The 15,384-nt window shown below is 42.3% G+C and overlaps 1 protein-coding gene across 1 annotated transcript in view; it reads left to right on the top strand.

Annotated features, from left to right (window-relative positions):
• nxph1 (neurexophilin 1) overlaps positions 1-2,993 on the top strand; it is a 78,231-nt gene extending 75,238 nt beyond the window's left edge. The window contains exon 2 of the mRNA XM_047383052.1: positions 1,391-2,993. Coding sequence (XP_047239008.1) covers positions 1,391-2,146 — 756 coding nt within the window. The 3' untranslated portion in view covers positions 2,147-2,993. The remainder of the gene's footprint in view (positions 1-1,390) is intronic.
• The last annotated feature ends 12,391 nt before the right edge of the window (positions 2,994-15,384 follow it).

The raw sequence follows: 15,384 nt of genomic DNA, 5'->3' as shown, positions 1-15,384 counted from the left end.
AATCTGTGGGATATTGTGAAAAGAACATTGAGAGACTCAAGACCCAACACTCTGGATGAGCTAAAGGCCGCTATCGAAGCATCCTGGTCCTCCATAAGACCTCAGCAGTGCCACAGGCTGATTGCCTCCATGCCACGCCGCATTGAAGCAGTCATTTCTGCAAAAGGATTCCCGACCAAGTATTGAGTGCATAACTGTACATGATTATTTGAAGGTTGACGTTTTTTGTATTAAAAACACTTTTCTTTTATTGGTCGGATGAAATATGCTAATTTTGTGAGATAGGAATTTTGGGTTTTCATGAGCTGTATGCCAAAATCATCCGTATTAAGACAATAAAAGACCTGAAATATTTCAGTTAGTGTGCAATGAATCTAAAATATATGAATGTTAAATTTTCATCATGACATTATGGAAAATAATGAACTTTATCACAATATGCAAATATTTTGAGAAGGACCTGTATGTTCACAGGACAAGGAACTTAGTTATATCCAGCCCATGTAAAACACAGCCATGGGCTCCTCCCATCCAATTTCTCTGCATTATTCTTAAAACATTCTTTTTAATTTAAACATTTTTGCTTAATTCTACAAGTAAATCTTGTCTGGAAATTAACTGACAACTTTAAGAAATTAAAATCTATTCCAGCCATTTTTTTACAGCAACAGGATTTTAGTTGACCTTATCTAAAGCTATGGATGTTTGCAGTTTCTTAAATAATAGTCATGTGGGACCTGAAATATTGTGTTACTTTTGAGGTTAGAACTTTAGATAGATAGATAGATAGATAGATAGATAGATAGATAGATAGATAGATAGATAGATAGATAGATAGATAGATAGATAGATAGATAGATAGATAGATAGATAGATAGATAGATAGATAGATAGATAGATAGATAGATAGATAGATAGATAGATAGATAGATAGATAGATAGATAGATAGATAGATAGATAGATAGTACAAATTCTGGTCACAAAGGAACTAAACATTCTTAACATAATTGAATTTTTATTTATCAATTAATAATTGAATACAAATGCTTTCCAAGGTATTTCCTATTTAGTAAGTGTTTATAACATTGAATCCACACTATTATCTTTACCATCACAAACATCATTCCTAAATGTGATTTTCCTCTTACTATATGTATTTTGAGCTTTCCATTTCAGATAAAGGAGAAATTGATTATTTGAAAAATATACAGTCTCAATGATCTGTGATAAAATGACACTGTATTTACCCTTTTTTATGTATGAAAACCTTGAATTTGTATACGACCTAATGTGACCTTGACTTGAGCATTTAGTCAACCCATGCAGTCCATGCATCAAACAATTCAATTCAAACACTGGCTAACAGACATATTTTACTCTCCTTCCCAGATTACAAGTGTCCAAGCCTCAAGGTCAGACATTGTAAAGACAGGAAACCCCAAGGCCACACCAAAGCATATATGGACAGAAAGTGGAAAGGAAATGTCCATCAGTAGGCTCTTGTCACAGACTCTAAATGGCAACAAGAACAGCACTGCTCTGGACCTTCACTATAATACCCCAGAGCCCTACTCAGATCAAGACCTATGGGACTGGCTGAGAAACTCCACAGACCTGCAGGACTCGAGGCCCCGTGCTAAACGACGGCCTATGGTTAAGACCGGTAAGTTCAAGAAGATGTTTGGCTGGGGGGATTTCCACTCTAACATAAAGACAGTGAAACTCAACCTGCTCATCACTGGGAAAATTGTGGATCACGGCAATGGTACCTTCAGTGTGTACTTCCGCCACAACTCAACTGGCCAGGGCAACGTATCTGTCAGCTTGGTCCCACCAACTAAGATAGTGGAGTTTGATGTGGCAGCACAGCAGTCGGTCATTGATGCCAAGGACTCAAAGTCTTTCAACTGCCGAATAGAATATGAGAAGGTAGAAAAGGGGGCAAAGAATACACTCTGCAACTTCGACCCATCTAAGACCTGCTACCAGGAGCAAACCCAGAGTCATGTTTCTTGGCTGTGCTCCAAACCTTTCAAAGTTATCTGCATCTTCATTTCCTTCTACAGCACTGACTACAAACTTGTTCAGAAAGTGTGCCCAGACTACAACTACCACAGTGACACTCCCTACTTCCCTTCTGGCTGACCTTTCCATAGACAGCACAGTCAACTCAGTAGATGATTGGAACAAAAACTGGGGATTCTTCCCATTCCAGACAAATGTGTATGTCAGCCATTATGTCCCTCAACGTGTCTGTACCATTCAGCCATCCCAAATATTGTTTTTTTCTTTGTTAATTATTTGATTTCTTTAGAAAGCAGGAGAATTCATTTTAAATATTTCAAACCTAGATATGTAGAACTGTAAGATGCTTAACCTGTACCTGAGAAAACTGTGTGAAAACTGATTGTTCTCTGTTAGAATTATGTTCTGTATCTTCTCAGTCTGGTTTATAATGGAGAGGCGTATTGGTCCAACTGGGGTTGTAGTTGTCACTGTTAAACTAAATCCTACTGGTTCACTTTATTATTATTTATTAACCCTAGTTCTATCACATTTTGATATTTGCTTTTTTACTTTTCAGACACATTGCATTATCTCAATGACCAACAGCTGGAGTTATCGCCTCTGCGGTGCACTTTTAAGCTCCTGTTTGTTACTGCATAACCGGAAAGCAAAATTAATTAAGTTATTCAAAAACAATAAGAGATTGTCTACAGTCGTTTTTACAGAAACTGCAAAGCAGTTGATGATGAGTTAAATGTAAGTTTGGTGTTTTTAAAAATGTAAGGTGGTCTTTCCTGCCAACAGGGTGAATTGGGATGGAAACGAGACCTTCCCACCAATCCAGTTTGAATTATATACTACCAGTGTCAATCCTCAGTATCATCAGTATCTTTTTAAGTGAAGCCAGAATGTTGTGTTTGGTGGATGACTGGTTGACTAACTGAATGTCTGATTGCCTGACTGAATGGTCAATTGGGGAGAGGATGGAGGGTGGGTGGAGGGTGGGTTGGGCTTCCCAATCTGAATTGATATGTCAAATGTAATGTACTGAATTCAATATCTTAGAACCTAATTTGTATGAATGATTTGTAATGTACATAGTTTATCCAATTTATGCTGCTTCTGTACATGTCTCCACATGAGCTGTGTGTTAACCCCTTCCTGCACTTGTTCACCCCATGATAATGCTTGTTCTTGGTTCCTCTATCAAATAAAATGATGTTGATGCCCTAGATGTATATTTCATGAAAACAGCAATTATGTACACAAGTTGTAAAACTGACTAAATATATTAAAACTATTCTCAGAATTATTTTCTTTCTTGGGGTATGGGATGAATAAAAACATGGCCATTTTGTATCAAGTGAATGTTGGAGTAAATGTATTTTTAAGTTACTGTTGCTATAATAACTGTCAGAGACCGTGCAGTAAGGCACAAGGACAAAGGTATAAAACAAATATTCTGTCTAATTTTTTCCAAAACATTGATAAGAAAGGACCATGGAAAATTAAACAATTAAGATCAAGGAGCTCTCCAGACATACCAGGGACAAAGTTGTGAAAAATATTGAATAAAAAAAAGAAATACAAATGTTTTACAATCACCTGTCCAGGTTATACCTGGCCTCTCGCATGTAGACTGCTGGAAATGGGCACCAACTTCCCCATGACCATGTGTAAGAAGCAGGTATAGAAAATTGATGGATGGATTGATGGATGTTTTAAGTGTATATGCACAGAATTTTTAGATGTGCAAGATAGATATTTTATAGTTAATGATGTGTAAACCTCTGTGTCGTTCATTATGTTGTCTGATTGGTGACGTCTTTCCGCTCTGAGGGGGCGCAAACATCTTTGCCCAGAGAATCTCATTATAAGTTGTACATATGCAGTAGCTCCTCTTCAATACCAGAAAAAAGGTACTGGGTAAGGCAGATTGCATCACTTCATGATTTCACTGTGGCACTCAGTGGATTGTTTGGTGTGTCAGGCTCTCTCGATTTGATCTGAATTCTCTGTACTGTGACATCTCTGACCTTTTCTAACATATCTCTGACCTTTTCTAACACATAAGCACCATAAACCACTTTAGGTTTGGGAACCGAACATAAACACATGGTTTTTCTCATCCTGGTAAGGTTCCAGAACAGGTGACACCAAATCCTACCTGAAACTGCTGGCTAAGGATAAACGTAAATAGAGTAAGATCGTTGTTCACGCTGGTGGTAATGACACCTGGTTATGGCAATTGAAGGTCACCAAAGTTAGTGTTGCTTTGGTTTGTAAGTTTTACAAAACAATGTCAAACTCTGGTCCCCTCCCTGATCTGACCAGTGATGACATGTTTAGTCGCATGTTGTCATTCAACCACTGGCTGTCTAGGTGGTGTCCTGAAAACGATGTGGGCTACATTGATGAACACCCGGTCTGATGTGTAGACCCTGCATGCTTTGGACGGAGCAGCTCTTCTTTCTAGGAATTCTGGACGAATTGATTAGTTCTCCAAAACTCTTAGCAATCCAGGGTCCAGACCAGGAAGCAGAGTCATAGTTTAACACTCTTCTCTGAAGCTTCTGTACTGTTACCCACCCATTACCCCACTTAGTCAGTGTCTTGCCCACGGCCAAAATTGAATAGACATAAAACTAATCTAAAAGGAGCAAACCATGAAATCTCATAAGAATAAGTACAACTCTAACTGAAAAGACAAATACAACAATTAAATGTGGGTTATTGAACCTAAGATCTCTCTCTTCAAAGATAATCAGATTGATTAAATTTATTTCACATCATTAAAAGAGTATAAGACAATTCCAGGTTTCTTTTTAGTACGCTTGCCAAAGAGTTATGCTCTGTTGAGCCACCTATTTTCTTAGCTCTCAGCAGTAATGACTTTATGGGATTTTTTTTTAAATAGAATTGATTTTATTAAAAATAAAATCATTGGAATATTCCTGAAACTAATTACTTGATCCTTAGTAAGTGTGACATCATTGGAAGTAACTGTAGAAACTGATCTGTGTTTGGACTGTTTCAATCCAGTTGAGCTTTCTGAGTTATCAAAAATATTAGCTTAATCTAAACCTTCAGCTTGTATGTTAGACCCAATCCCAACCAATTTAAGGAGGTGTTCCCTTTGATTACCAGCCCCATTCTAGATATGATTAATCTATCCTGAGTAAATAGAAATGTATCGCATGCTTTTAAGATAGCTGTAATTAAACCTTTACTTAAGAAACCTTTGATTGATCAAGATGACTTAATAAATTACTCATCTATAACTAATTTTCTGTTCTTATCTAAAATTCTTGAGAGAATGGTTCCTAATCAAGTGTGTGAGCAAGTAGTGATCTGTTTGAGTTTCAGTCAGATTTCAGAGCTCATCATTGCCCTGAAACAGCACTGGTGAAAGTCACCAAAGATATTCTAATGGGCTCAGATGATGGACTTGTGTATGTACTTGTTCTGTTAGATCTTAGTGCTGCATTTGAAAAAGACTATCATAGTATTCTCTTAGAAAGGCTAGACTGTGCTGTAGGGATCAGGGGAACAGCCACAGAGTTCAGTGCTTGGGCCAGTTCTCTTCTTTTTAAGCGTGTCCTGTCTGGCAGAGTAGCACTCAGAATTGCAGTCTGAGTGCCAAGAAGCCCAGATTTACTTTCACAAGTGGAGCATTACGGCTAATGCTTTTATGCTCTGCTTGACATTTAGAAAAGAAGGATTATTAGAAACTGCTTTGGGATTATTTCAATTGTTACAGACACAGAGACGGAAATGAAAAGGAAAAAAGAAGAAGCACAAAAAAGATAGAGGTGGGGCAACAAGAAAAAAGGGAGAGGAGAAAAGAATGGAGGAGAGAAAAAAGGATGAAGATATTACAAGATAACCCCTTGCTTGCTTCTACATCTGCAGAAACATATATAATAACAGCATTATTACCAAAAAGTGCACGGTACTAATGAATGCAAGATGTATTTAGAGGTAACTGTGGCTCAATATAGAGCATTTGTGTATCTGTTAACACCTGAATCTGAACACCTGTGGGTCTGAGTGTGAGCACGCTTGGGTAGTCAAGTCAAGTCAAGTTTATTTATATAGCGCTTTTCAGCAACAAGGCACTCAAGGCGCTGTACATAAGGAAAAATATTACAATGATAGAAAATCAAACAACAGAAAAAACAAATCAAATTACATTAATAATCCTTGGGGGTTTACTGGTAAGAGCTGGTTCTAATCCAATCTTTCTAATAATCTATAAATCTATGAATTCTTCTAGGCTGGATCACTGTTATAAAACAGTTATAGTCCAAACTTTCAAATACTAATAATGTTGGGCTTATAACTGGTATGACATAGTTGTAATTGTCGGAGTCTGGGAGTTTTCATGTATTATTTTTGCCTGCTGTTAACACTTACTCTCCACTAGATGCCGCCAAGATCCTCTGGTGTTGAGGGTAGCAGATGTTCCTGATTCTCATCAGCCTGAAGGAGTATAAGAAGGTGGAGCTGTAAGCACTCCAGTGCCTGAGTGTTAGCCTTTGTGGTAACATCATCTGGCCAAGCTCTATTTTCTGTGTTCTTGCCAAAGTTCATAAACGTTTACCTCTTCGTGTGCTCCTTCCTAGGTGACTTTCAAGTTCAGGCCTCAAAGCTCCTTCAGCCCTGGCTCAAGCTCCCAGCTCTGGATCCTGCGTTAGTCTGAGCTTCCAAACCTCCAAGAAACCTACCTGGCTGAAGTACTAGCTGACAGCTGAAGGCCTTCCTCCTTCAGTAAGCGAACCCTGCTCACCCTCCAACCATTATCTTCACATACAGCTTCCGGAAATCTCACCAGGTAACAACACATGAAAATCAAACTGTCAAGATCTCACCTGAACCTTCTCCTGAGAACTCACCACCTCCTTGAACAGACTCGCAGACTCATCAGCTGCGTTAACCGTCCTCCCAGGCTCCAGATTGAACAGCCGCCCACGTTTTGTGAATCACTCGATAAGTCAGGTAACCACCAACTCCAAAATGCAGAAATCCTGTTATCCTGTTGTCCAAATATGTACACATCTTTTACGTCCTCGACCGACATCGTAGTCAGGCACACAATCTTCCACTGCTGCCAAGAATCCATTGTGTTTCCAGAGAAGAATGTCCCGTCTGGACAAGAAGTTCTCCTTTACCCTACCTTCTCGTCGAACAAATTTGATCAATTACGTTGAGAGACCAGCTGACCAAATCCATAATTTAAAAGTTTGGAGGATATGCAAAGCGAGGCTCTGAGAAAAACACAGACAAAAAGCAGAAGCAGGGATCAGCAGGGAGGGAGGGAGAGAAAACCTGTGTCTTCCACCCAGAGCAAGAGTATACAATGTTTCTCCATAAAAAATATGCAATAGCGAGTGTGAAGAGCCACAGACCTGCGCCCCTGGACCTGAGACAGACACGGAGGAAATCCAAGCAACAGACATCCAAAGGCCCTGTCACAGAACAGGAAACCCAGGAGAATCACAGCTGGGGCACCTGAGAACTCACCACCTCATTGGACTGACTCGCAGACTCATCAGCTGCGTTAACCGTCCTCCCAGGCTCCAGATCATTCTCCCTCAACCAAACTCAACTCCATCTCCAGTAAGCAATACCAAAGTCATTCATCTATTGTTTTCCATCCGTTCTTCTGAGAATCGTACTCCTTCATCTCTCCTGTACAATTTGGTGTTTCCAGTCCCGGTTCCAGTTCCATTACTCAACTCTGTAAAAATAAACCTTTTGAACTTTTCTCTGGCCTCCTGAGTGTGTCTCTACATGTGGTTCAAAACCATTAAGAAAACAATGACATGTAATACAATCCTTCTAAGACATCTTGAAGTCTATGAATCCTTCTTAGCAATGTAAAAGTCTATTGTAACAGAAAGTGTCTTGTGCTGAAACCAAAGAAGCTGGGTCATTGGTGTAAAAACAGCTTTAGTCCAAATTTTCAAATACTAATAATATTTGGCTTTCGCTGGTAACCCTCCTGAGAAATCTCAAAATCTATGAAAAGTAATGAAATCACACATTTAAGTAAAGTATGATAGGAGGGGGAAAAAAATACTATTTCAGGCTCTATTCTTAGCAGAATGGAGTCTGAAGTAGTATAAAAACCTCAGCAGGGGTAAGCAACACACACATAAGTAAAGATTTAGCAAGGGTGCGGAGGAATCTTGAGGGTGCGAATATATAAGTCTGAGTGTGTTTGCAAGAATTAGACTGTCAACACAGCGCCATTGTCCTTGAGAAGAGAGGTTAGCAGAAGTTGGCAAGGCCACATTGGGGCGCCAGATTTAGGAAAACAATAAATTGTGTGGTTTAGGCAGTTGTGAATTTCCAACTACCTTAAGAGTTTTACTGGTATTTCTCAATTGCAAATCCAAAGAGCCAAATTTCTGGTACTTTCCGCAGATCTCGAGCGTACAACTTCTCCAAGATTATATCCTTTAACCTCTGAGTCCAACTGCTGCCTGGATGTAATTCTAGAATCAAGTCCACCTTGCGATTCTGCTCTCTTAACATTTCCGTCTCAGTGTTGATCGCTCTACAGACTTCATCCAACATCACAGGCAGTTTCGGGAATGCTTTGAACAGCCACCCACGTTTTGTGAATCACTCGATAAGTCAGGTAACCACCAACTCCAAAATGTAGAAATCCTGTTATCCTGTTGTCCAAATATGTACACATCTTTTACGTCCTCGACCGACATCGTAGTCAGGCACACAATCTTCCACTGCTGCCAAGAATCCATTGTGTTTCCAGAGAAGAATGTCCCGTCTAGACAAGAGGTTCTCCTTTACCCTACCTTCCCGTTGAAAAAATTTGATCAATTACGTTGAGAGACCAGCTGACCAAATCCATAATTTAAAAGTTTGGAGGATATGCAAAGCGAGGCTCTGAGAAAAACACAGACAAAAAGCAGAAGTGGGGATCAGCAGGGAGGGAGGGAGAGAAAACCCATGTCTTCCACCCAGAGCAAGAGTATACAATGTTTCTCCATAAAAAATATGCAATAGCGAGTGTAAAGAGCCACAGACCTGCGCCCCTGGACCTGAGACAGACACAGAGGAAATCCAAGCAACAGACATCCAAAGGCCTTGTCACAGAACAGGAACCCCAGGAGAATCACAGCTGGGGCACCATGCTCACAAAGGAACCCCCGACCCCAAACCAAGACGAGACAAACACACCACATCACTGCCACTGCAATGACAGCCCAGGGAGAAACATTAACCAGCTCAGCTCCACCATCACTGCTTAGCTGATTCAATTGCCAGTGACCCCACATCCAAAAAGAGGACACAACATCCACACGGTGCAACCCCTCCACTCCACCCTCCAGCTTCCCCTCCCGATCCCCCCTCTAGACATGACAGCCAGCAGAACAGCACACCGCCAAGCCTGCCCAACCATCTGACCAATGCTAGCAGCCCCAGCCCACCTGTCCATGTGAGAGAAACATTGGCCAGCCAGGCCAACCGCTGCAAGCCAAGCACAACCCGCCAGCCACCCTGGTGCAGGCACAAGACATTCTCACCCACCCGACTGCAGCCACAGAAGGAAGCATCAGAGGAAGGCCACCACAGCTCACCAAAGACCGGGCACCCCGCTAACCCCACACCTCAACCCCGGAGGAACCCCAGCATACGGGTCACACACACTCCCACACATCGTACCCTGCCGCACCAAGCAGGCCGGCCAGCCAGTCGCTCCACCAAAGCGAAGCCACATCCCAATGAGCACCGCACACTAACCACGTTAGACCAAGACCCGACCCCCAACCCCAGCACAGGCCCCAAACAGAAGGCCTCCTCCTTCTCCTGGCTGCCAACCCTAGATGGCAAACAGCGAACGGGGATGTGGAAAGACCCCAAGCATTGGTGCTATGGAAATAAACTGAATTGAACTGAATTTACATTTGCTGCACCCAGAGCCTCATTTTCATATCACCGCTATGCAAATGGGTGAAGTGCCCCAAAGTGTGGCTGACAACTTAAGAGGTGGGAGTTGGAGATACAGCGATGCAACTGGAGAAGTTAAACAATTTGGTATAATCTTTTAAAACATCCTCGATTACTCATTGTTGGAAGAATGTATATACAGGGGTTGGACAATGAAACGGAAATACCTGTCATTTTAGTGTGGGAGGTTTCATGGCTAAATTGGACCATCCTGGTAGCCAGTCTTCATTGATTGGACATTGCACCAGTAAGAGCAGAGTGTGAAGGTTCAATTAACAGGGTAAGAGCACAGTTTTGCAAATCTTGGGCTGTGGACAATGTGAAACATGTATTGTTCTCTGATGAGTCCACCTTTACTGTTTTCCCCACATCAGGGAGAGTTACGGTGTGGAGAAGCCCCAAAGAAGCATACCACCCAGACTGTTGCATGCCCAGAGTGGATCAGTGATGGTTTGGGCTGCCATATCATGACATTTCCTTGGCCCAATACTTGTGCTAGATGGGCACGTGCGTCACTGCCAAGGACTACCGAACCATTCTTGAAGACCATGTGCATAGACCGCGGAACGCACTTGAAATTGGTCAGGCCCATCATATACTAACACACACGCTGACACATAAAACACCACCATTCCTCTGATTAGGGGTGCCTGCAAGATTTTATCAAAATGTAGACAGAAGACAAAAGTAAATTACGGTTCCGGACTGTGTGTCTACTGTCGATGTTGACACAAAAGACTGTTTGTTATTGTCTTTCGTTAATAATTTAGATCAAATTTAAGAAGAAAATTAAGTCAAATAAATAAAATATTTTATGCAGGACCAGTAAGTAGGGGGAGGGGTAGAATGAGAGGAATTTTCAGAGGAAGAGGAGGCCTTAGGGGGCATGGACGGAGGCAAGTGAGAGGGGGAGATGACGGAAGAGATAATACATGCTGGGCTTGTGGACAGCATGGTCATTGGGCTAGAAACTGTCCAAATGGGCACCCCAGTTAACCATCACTAGATCATAGAGGGGACACTGTAGATCATACTCATGATGAAGATGAAGAAATTATAGACATTGCAGCAGCATACATGGATAAGCTGAGATCCTCTCCAAGTATATGCCAGTCTACATGAGATACTAATAACTTCACCTACTGGTATAATATAAAGATCTGAGTGAATATGTGAAACAAACTGACTAATATAATAATGAAAGTTTTTCAACAGGTGATGCTCATCCAGGAGGAAGACAGTGGGATGCAGTGTTCTAGGAAATGCAGCTCATTTATTAACAATACATTTTTCTCTGATAGGTGGAAGCTGGAGAAATAACATCACACTGTGTGGAGGTTTTGCTAACTAATCATAGGCTGAATCTATGAAACATTATGTGCACAGACCAAATGACCAAGCAACCCAAGACCAACAGACCAAGGTTTTGATTGACTTATGAACCTCACTGATCTGACAACGATAACATGACACTTCTCCAGACTGGACGGACCCAACAGACAACCCATTCAAGGTGGACCCCACTAACACCACCTTATTGTTCCTTGGTGGAAAAAAAAAATTGAATCATTCAATACAGACCTTGTGGAAACAAAAGAGGTTATAAGAAAACAATGTGCATTTCAAGAATATAAAAAGAAAATTATATAGAAATTTTTGCAAACGAAATTGCTCTGATAGAGAAGTAAGTAAGTAAGTAAGTAAAATGTATTTGTATAGCACATTTCAGCAGCAGGGCACTTCAAAGTGCTTTACATTATAAAAACACAAAATCCTAAAAACCATCAAGCGGATATTTATGACAGCCATGGGGGGAAAAGTTGTCAGTGTGTGAATGTGTGTGAATGGGAATAACTGATTTCATTATAGAGCATATTTGAGGGACCTTAAAAGCGCTAATAAAGGTCTGATGTTCTGATGATCATTGCCAAACTTCTATCTCAATAAGGTTTCTAGAATATTTCCAAAATCATATAAAGATAGCAACGGTTCTAGCTGTATTGAAATACTGATAAACATACAAAAGGTCATATACCTGTCCTTATTTTTTCACAATTCTTTTATAAACAGAGTAATCAAACTTTTGTGTAATGTGGAAATATAAATGCCTTATTATTAGTAGTGTGGAAATATAAATGCATTATTATTAGTAGCTAAAACAAAGATATATTTGGGACTTTGCTGGTTATAGATTGATTTTTATTAGGAGTTTTTAGTTATGCTTTTGATAGTTAGAAGAAAACCTTAACAGTAGCCTCTAGTATTACAATGAGTGTTCATTATTCAAGGTTAAAGCTTACAGGTGTTTTTTGTCTGTATCGTGAGAAGCCAGCAGTGTATTGGGGAGGCATGGTACTCCTCTCTGTGCTGACCGAAACTTCTGATAACTATTCCACCCTGAAACTACCTGAAGACGTGTGGGAAACAATTCTTTAATTAAATTATGAAATGTATCTCTGTTTCTTTGATACTGTTGCTGGGGAGACATCCATAGACAGAATGATTGTGTATGTGTACTGCATAGCAGCGTGGGGTATAAAATGTAATGTAATGCAGCCCCCAGTGAGACAACACACAGAGGTTTCCAGGTAGCAGTGTAAGTGTGATGTCTCCCTCTCTGAATTCAGACTGGTTTTAATAAACTTGTGGAAACGTACAACTGATCTCTGACTGAGGACTGTCCTTTGGGGTGCCAAATATAAAGAGTTGATGAGAGGTGAGGAGTAATGTAAGAGTTAACGGACGGCCAGTAAAGTTTTCCTACCTCGACAGTGGCCAATGTCTGTCCATTTTGTCTGTCTGTTTTTGTGAAATGAATGTCTGTATGTAGAAATTAGGGTATATGTGCATGATAATAATTAAACACAACAAGAGCAAGTATGATCCTCAAGAGTACCACAATATTAGGTCAGTTCTTGGTAAAACAAAAGGATTTTAACAGATGTTTGGGCTTTTTCCAGTCAGGTTCAGAATGATCAAATTAGACTCAAATTTAACACAAGATGAAATGTACCTTAACAGAATTACTGGACTGGACTGAAATGGAGAAAACTTGAGTTAATTGAAACTAACTTTAGCTACTTCAAATAAACACAAAGTGTAGTTAATAGGGAAGAACTATAGCTGGCTGAAACTGTACAGTGTGTTTAGAAAACTGGGTAAAACAAACTAAGATTATAAGACATAACATGCTCTTCATTTTTGTGTTTATCAATTTCATTAAGCCTTCTAAACTGATGAGGAGTTAGTTTTTTTTGGATCAGTGAAACCTCAAGTAAACCAAGCATTGTTATGGTTTGCGAGATATAGGACCCCAGAATGCAGACCAGAAGGCAGCATGACGGTAAGTACAAAAGATGTAATAACAAAAAACTCACTCACTAGGAGGCAGAAACCAAAACAATAAACACACAGGCAAAACTGACATGGGCAGGCTGGCAAGACAGGCTTGACATGAACAGGAGGACATGAACTTGAATTGAAAACAAGACTTGAGCATGAAAAATGTTTCCGCCAAGAACAACTCAACAGGAGTGTATATATGGAGTGTAAACCAGGTGAAGCAAGACAGATTAACTAGGTGCAGGTGAACCGAATAAATTTGATTAACAGAGAACACAACGTGACAGGAGCAAAACATGGCTTGAACAGAACGCAAATCCAAGGAAACAAACTAATAGAACTATAACTAGAAAAACATGAAAAAAAAAGCATAAACAGGAAAATAATAAACAGAAGCATGATTCAAAACTTGAGCAGTGAAAAACATAAGAAAAAAACCCGAAACCCAAAACAAACAACCCCAAATCATAACAGAAACCCCCCTTAAGGGCGGATACCAGACGCCCACAAAAGTCCAAACAAAAGACAAGCCGACCAGGGCGGACGGTGGGGACCTCGGTAGGAGGGCCAAAAACAAAAACAAAGTTCAGGCGGGCGACCAGGAGGTCGTCCCGAGCAGGCACAAAGTACAGGCGGGCAACCAGGAGGTCGTCCCGAGCAGGCACAAAGTTCAGGCGGGCAACCAGGAGGTTGTCCCGAGCAGGCACAAAGTTCTGGCGGGCGACCAGGAGGTCGTCCCAAGCAGGCACAAAGTTCCGACGGGTGACCAGGAGGTCGTCCCAAGCAGGCACAGAGTTCTGGCGGGCGACCAAGCAGAGTAGAGGACCCCCCAGAAACTCTGTGGAACTCCGAAGGCGTGCAGCCTGGCGAACCCTCAGAGGAAGAAGCAGAGCCTGGCGAACCCTCAGAGGCAGAAGCGGAGCCTGGCGAACCCTCAGAGGCTGAAGCGGAGCCTGGCGAACCCTCAGAGGCTGAAGCGGAGCCTGGCGAACCCTCAGAGGCAGAAGTGGAGCCTGGCGAACCCTCAGAGGCTGAAGCGGAGCCTGGCGAACCCTCAGAGGCTGAAGCGGAGCCTGGCGAACCCTCAGAGGCAGAAGCAGAGCCTGGCGAACCCTCAGAGGTTGAAGCAGAGCCTGGCGAACCCTCAGAGGCTGAAACAGAGCCTGGCGAACCCTCGTCTCTGGGTTCAAAGGCCAGAACGAGGACAAAACGTTCCTTGAACACCTCAGGAATAGGGTTCCTCCTCGAACCCCTCGTTTCTGGGTTCAGAAGCCAGAACGAGGACAAACTGCTCCTTGAACCACTCAGAGACAAGGTCCGGTGGCACTCCTTCCTTGAACCCCTCGTCGCAGGGCTCAGAGGCCAGAACAAGGACCAGTTCCTCACTGAACCCCTGCAGACTAGGAACAGGAGCTGAGGCGTCACAGACACCCTCAGTGACATGGGCAGAAGCTGAGGCGTCGCCGAGACCCTCAGTGGCGTGAGCAGGAGCTGAGGCGTCGCCGAGACCCTCAGTGGTGTGCGCAGGAGCTGAGGCGTTGCCGAGACCCTCAGTGGCATGAGCAGAGGCGTCGCCGGGGCCCCCAATGACTTGAACCAGGGCGTCCCTCTTACGACGTCCTCTGCGCCGTGTGGAGGGGGTTGAGGCTGACTGAGGGTCTGGCCTGGAGTCAGGCTGTGGTGTGTCAGGCTGTGGTGTGTCAGGCTGAAGACCTGGCTGTGGACCTGACATGGGCTGCTCTGCAGCAACAGCAGCAGCTCACTGGAGTCCTGGCGTGGGCTGCTCTGCAGCAGCAGCTCATTGGAGTCATGGCGTGGGCTGCTCTGCAGCAGCAGCTCCCTGGAGTCTTGGTGTGGAAGGAGGTGGACAGCAGTAAAACTGCCTTACTGCAGTCTCATAATCCCTCTCCATCTGCCCGATTCTGTTCATCAGCTCAGGAGAGGAATACATGAGGCTGGTCTTCCTGAAGCTCTTTATCTGGCGTGCATAGCACCTCAAGCGCTGCTCCAGCTCGTCAGGTGTTGCCTCAGAACACCGGGCTGGAACGAGCGCA

Source organism: Girardinichthys multiradiatus, chromosome 13 (assembly GCF_021462225.1).
Source record: "Girardinichthys multiradiatus isolate DD_20200921_A chromosome 13, DD_fGirMul_XY1, whole genome shotgun sequence".
Lineage (NCBI taxonomy): Eukaryota > Metazoa > Chordata > Actinopteri > Cyprinodontiformes > Goodeidae > Girardinichthys > Girardinichthys multiradiatus.
The sequence above is the reverse complement of the archived record's forward strand: the minus strand, read 5'-3'. Positions and strand labels throughout refer to the sequence as shown.